We start from the raw sequence: 6,000 nt of genomic DNA, 5'->3' as shown, positions 1-6,000 counted from the left end.
CTCACTGCTAAATGATTAGGCTTTCTACTTAATTTGCATTGGAAAATGAGCCATAATTCAGTTCCAATAATAGCTAGGGAGTCTAACCTTGAACTTGCTGCTATGCACTATTTATCAAAACCCAGTTTGAGAAAATAGTATAGTTACATAGTCCATCCGTCCATTTTTCTGGTTATCTAAAATTTATGCCTGTGTTTTTGGACCATATAATGCCAGTGCACCCTGGACTACATGTTTTAGTCCCTTTCTGTGGAAATATTTTTAACTTTGTTTTATCTTGGCATTTTCCTTTTTAGGTTGAGAGGGACAGTGAGAAATAGCCCTACAAAACTCATTAGTGTATATATAAGGATATTTTTGAGGACTTTGTTTATTACACTACAAGGTATCTTACAAAGACCCATGGGATAAATTTCAGATTTTTATTCCAGGAAAAATTGTATTCCTTCTGAAGCAACTTCTTTTTTTCTTTTAAAAAATATTTATGGATATTGTAAATATTGAAACCAATTGCGTTTCCTTATTTGTACTGCTTCCTGAAAGCTTTCCTGCTAAATTTGTGGCCCATCTTTTGCGAATATGTAGACTTTTACTCTGGCTTCTTTCCATCTTAAGGCAGTATAGTTTTGGAGTTAGGACTGCAGGCTCTGGAGTCAGATGGCCTGGTTCAGATGTGGGCTCCATCATTCAGTAGTTGTGTTGAAATCAGGCACGCTGCTTAATCTCTGTGAACCTCAGTTTACTCATCTGTGAAATGAAGTTAATGGTACCCTCTTCGGTTTACTGTGAGGATTACCTGAGAATAATAGATGTAAGCACTTGTTCTTGGCACATCTTAGATATCCCATATTTTTTTCCACTTTCATATTCCTTTTTCACTTCGTGTATTTTAAAAAATCATTGACTTTGTATTATTTATACTATTTTATTTATTTTAACAAAAATTCATTGTCATCTAATTCATTGATTGTCTAAAATATTTCTTGGAATAGGGCAGAGTAAGCATACATAAGTGCTGGTTTCTTAGCACATTGTGTTTTCCATAAAATACAGCTATTAAAAACATTCACAATTGCTTTGCCATAAATATTCCTAAATCCACAGAGATTTTGGAACTAGACATACACGAAAGTTTACTTTTAGTTCACCTAACTTTCATTTTCTTCCTTTTCACCTCTGACACAGCACCAAACAGATTTTCTGTATTATTTGTATAGGTGTGACAGGGGTTTTCTTAAGACTTTTTTTGTTACAGCCTCTTAGGTTAAAAGTTTCACTATCATTTGAAATCTGTCACAAGACCAGGGAATCCTGTTCATTATAGAACTGTTGAATAAATAAGTTCCCCAGTTTGAGGAGTTAGAGTTTTATGTGAGGTCAGGCCAGTTGAAGACATTTACAAAGAATTAGTTGTTTGTTATTGCTGTGTGAGTTGCAAGAATGGAAAAAAAAGAAATTCTTTCTTCAATACTTCCTTCCAGGCTGAGTCATCACTAGAGAGTGGGAAGGGCAGCAGCAGCAGAGAATCCAAACCCCAAAGCTGATACCACAAAGTAGCATTTCTCCACGTTGGGGGCTCAGAGGGGAGCCATCATGAGCGATGTTACCGTGGTGAAAGAAGGCTGGGTTCAGAAGAGGGGTAAGTACTCACCAAAGCCGAAGGTCGCATGCGTGGTAAGTGTGCTCGTGGTCAGCGATGTCCTGGAAGTTGACATTTGTTCCAAAGCTGTTACAGAGTCAACGGACAGACCATGTCCAGTGAGAGAGAAATGATATCTAACTTACGTGTTAGGAATTTGCTTGTTATTTAGGAATTCTTCGTAATTCTTGATTTTGATAGTTTATCATCACTGTTACGAGGACTTGGCCTCCTGGTATGTTGTGTGCTTGCATGTTACAGAAAGTTCGTGTTGTATTTTTCCGTGTCCACAGAGTCTACAATTCAGAGAGATGTCTTTCGGATATTTGATATCTAGAAAAGTTTATAACTTGTCTGCATTTAAAGACATGTAAATTTATATTAAGCCATTTTGGGTGGTAGCAGGGGAGGGGTTAAGGCTTAAAGGGAAAGAGTTCACCCACAATCTCATAGCTTCAGCAGTCCTGTAAGTTAGTTAAGGAGAGTCTGAAGGTAAAAGACCACATGAAGAAAGGGTTTTTGTGTTGTCTGTGTGTGTATGTGTGTGTGTATGTTTCATTTCATATTTTTATTTTTCATGATCTAGCTTTAGTATTTCTTGTTCACTTGTTCACTCCTACTACTTTAGATAAATAATTCAAATGCATTATTATTCTTTTTTTAATACTAAAGGAAGAACTCTTCAATGTAAAGCTTAGTTTATCCTCTATGAGATCACCTGCTAATGTGGTTAATATGTTTATTAAGAAATCTGGAGTGTAGACTAGTTGCCAGGCAACTAGTGTTTATCCACGTGGCCAAAATGAGTAGAATGAGGACTGTTTCATTGTCAGGACTTTTAAGTTCCTGTGTACTGTATCTATTTTCTGATTAAAAGTTGCCTTTTAAATAGTAATTTCACTGTTCCTTGTGGGTCTGTAGTTAATTCCTGTGCTTGAAAAGCTGTTGTCAGAAGATAAATGGGATTATGTATGACTGAGTTTTAAAAAATCAGCCTTATTGAGTTATAATTTTCAGAACAATAAAATTCACCAATTTTAAGTGTATACTTTGATGAATTTTGCTACGTTTCTACAGTAGTGTAACAAGCACTGCAGTTATGACATCAAACATGTCTGTCACCCCAAAAGTGCCCTCATTCTCCGATGCAGTCAGTTCTCTTTCCTCAGTGCTGACAACCACTGATGTGATACCACTGGAATCTTCCTTTTCTAATATGTCTTATAAGTAGAGTCAGATGGCCCTTTGTGTTTGGTTACTTTCACATAGCATAATACTTTAAGGATTCATCCATGTTGTTGTGCATATCATTAGGTTGTTTCTTTACTGTTGAGGTGTATTCCGTAGTTTGGCCATGATACAATTTATCTGTTTACCAGCTGATGGATATTTGTAGTTTCTAGTTTCTGGCTCTTATGAATAAAACTGCTATGAGCAAGGGAGTGCGTATCTTGGTGTGATGTGTTTTCATTTTTTCTGGGGCGATAACCTAGGAATGAGATTGCTGGTCGTATGGTAAGTGTGTGTTTCAAGATAAAAACTGTTTCAGCCAACTATTGTACTGTTGTTTCATTTATTGTATGGTCTGTTATAAGGTTAGAGGGCTTTTTCAGATTTCATTGCTGTATGAAGGCATTTTTTCTTTATTTTTTAACTTGCCTATTACATTTATTCTACCTTTCTTACTTTCTTTGGGATGGCAAATCACTTAAACCTTTTGGAGTAATACTTTATTAAGCTCCAAAATCTGCTCTCATAAGACCGTTGCGAGGATTAAGTAAGATAATGGATGTGGATATGTTTTGAGAGTTTTAAAACCAGTGTAAACTGTTGCTGTCACCGAATTTTGCCAGAGATTTAGGGTGGTTCTTGAGTTTGTTTAATTAATTGTGTCTTGTCTGAAATACCATAAGAGAAGGTTGGTACATAATGCATGGGATAAAGAAACAAGAAAAAATGGACAAAAGTTTCTCTGTGTTTTTCCTGCATTGGTTAATAGTACCAAAAGGTATAAAATGATAAATAAAAGTCTTTTCTACCCTCTACTTCTTCAAACTGGTTTCTCGCATATAGCCATTTTAGACCTTTTCTATTTTTAATTTTTTGGTGATTATTATCTAAATTTTATGTATAATATGCTAAACTTTATATTTGAGTAATCTTAAATAATCGAATATATGTCTATCACCATTGTGAAAAATGAAGAATTTAACTTGTAATATCTATTCTCTTCCTTCCTTCCCTGAAGGAGGGGAGAGGGCTTCATGGTTACACTTGCAACACTTGCACTCTTAATTCTAGAAAGTACTTAGGCATCATCTCTAAACTTGCCACTTTATGAGTTGAGAAAAATTAGTACCCCTCACAGTCTTTCCCCTGAATACCTCATGGTCCCCTCCCAGGTTGTGTCAACTGTAACATTTATTTAATGTCAAGGTTTGTCACAGTTTCACTTGTTGATTTGGAGAAGCAGTAATCAATATTGTGGTAAGTAAATACTCCCTGCTGCTAAGAAAGTAGTATGATGGGCACAGTGGGAGCCATGGAGAACATATGCTGGTGTTCAAGATCAGGATGCACTTTAGTTTGGCTTCTAGCCTGGGCTGTACCAGTTTTTCCTGGATTTTCCAGTTGCCATGTTGCCCCTCTGTTGGTTAAAGAGTGTCTGCCTTCTTTATCATACCACTTGGTTATGCAGCTTTTTAATCACAGTATTTGTTGACATTCTATTGTGAACCGACTTTTTTCTGGGTATGATGCTCAGCTAATAGCATGTTATTTAATTGCATTCTTGGACACGTTCTCTGCTTTCTTAGATCTTGTGTCTTTCCCCTATTTGTTTTGGATTTATTTTACAGATTTGTTTTGGATTTATTTTACAGTGTTCTAGAAGTAATTTTTTTTTTTTAATTTCCTGGAGTACTTTTTTCAGAAAGAATATGTGGGGGGTTGCTTGTCAACAGAGTATTAAAAAATGTGCTTTTCACTTTCACACCCAGTACATGCCTTAGCTGGGTATAGAATTCAGTTGTGCAGCAGTTTTCCTTTGGAATTTTGAAGGTTGCATTCCATTACCTTTTGGTAACCAGTTTCACTGATAAGAGGCTTAATGCTAATAGGAGTAATTTCTTTCTAGGTAACCTGTTTTTGTTCTCTGGAAGCTTGTTGTGTCCATGCCTGTTTATCCTTGACGTTATGAAATTTAAGGAGGATGAGATGTAGTTCTTTTTAACTCATCCTGTAAAACATTTGTGACCCTTCGGATACACAGGCATATGTCTTCAGTTCTAGGGAATCTTGTGTATTTCTTTCATTATTTCTTCCCTTCTGTGTTCTCTGTATTCTTTTACGGCTTTGACCCCTAGAGCGTCTATATCAGTGTTCTGGTGTTATGATTTTTCTTTCACTTCCATGTCTGTTTACTTGCCTTGTTCTGGAAGATTTCCTTGACTTTTTCTTTGAGCGCTTTACAGTTATCTGTTTCAGCTATTACTTTATACTTCTGGGAATTCTTTGTAGTTCATAGCCACCGGCTCTTATTTTACAGATATAATACAATCTTTTATCTTAGGACACTAACTAGACTTTATTTTTAAGTTTTTTCTCCCCTCTGAGTAACTTTTTCAGTTTGTTTATTTTGGTTCTTTTTTGGTGGTGTTAGTATTCCTCAGGTATCTGGTGGTTTTGTGGATGTGTTTATACTTGTGAATGAAAGACTGAGGTTGCAGGTCGTGTCTCCTATCTATTTGTCCAATTTGTGTATTTTCCCTATGCTGAAGACAAGTTAGATTCACTGAGGATTTGTGATGGCAGTTTTAACTGGACTCTTGAAAGCATTAGTTGAAATATTAGGGGAAACCAAACTGGGCATTTTTTCTCTCCACCATTCTTAATTTATTCCTTTAGAGATTTTCAGTATGATTTTAAAAATAACTTTGTGTTTTAGTCAAGCAAATTTCATTAGGTAGTCTCTTGTTATTTGGCCATATTTTGGTTCAAAGAATTTCTTCTAAAAGAGCATTATTGTTTGCTACCTATTTACCCTGGGCAGATAGATTTTCATCGCCTGAGCTTGGGTGTCCTTGTTTGAAAATAAATGTGATAACATCTGCTTTCTTTACCTCACAGTGCCGTGGTAAGCAGTACGAGCTAATATGTATAGAGTATTTTTAAACTATTAATAAAAGTATTAGTAGAAAAGTTATATTAGCCCTTACTTTGAATATCAGTCCTTTTCCTCAAACTTGTATTTATAAATCAGTTCTTGTTAGCTCCTGTCCAGATTGAATCTCATTTTATTTGTACTTTCAATGTAATTAAGTTGTTCTTCAGTAAATATCATCCTGGAAAAGGAAACAAAC

The 6,000-nt window shown here is 35.6% G+C and overlaps 1 protein-coding gene across 1 annotated transcript in view; it reads left to right on the top strand.

The window, feature by feature from the left end:
- The first annotated feature begins 1,494 nt into the window (after window positions 1-1,494).
- The window catches only part of AKT3 (AKT serine/threonine kinase 3), a 298,230-nt gene continuing 293,724 nt past the window's right edge, over window positions 1,495-6,000 (top strand). Inside the window, exon 1 of the mRNA XM_044916426.1 lies at window positions 1,495-1,639. Coding sequence (XP_044772361.1) covers window positions 1,594-1,639 — 46 coding nt within the window. The 5' untranslated portion in view covers window positions 1,495-1,593. The remainder of the gene's footprint in view (window positions 1,640-6,000) is intronic.

This window comes from Neomonachus schauinslandi, chromosome 6, assembly GCF_002201575.2.
Source record: "Neomonachus schauinslandi chromosome 6, ASM220157v2, whole genome shotgun sequence".
Classification (NCBI taxonomy): Eukaryota; Metazoa; Chordata; class Mammalia; order Carnivora; family Phocidae; genus Neomonachus; species Neomonachus schauinslandi.
Note: the sequence above shows the minus strand (reverse complement) of the source record. Positions and strands in the feature narration are given on the sequence as shown.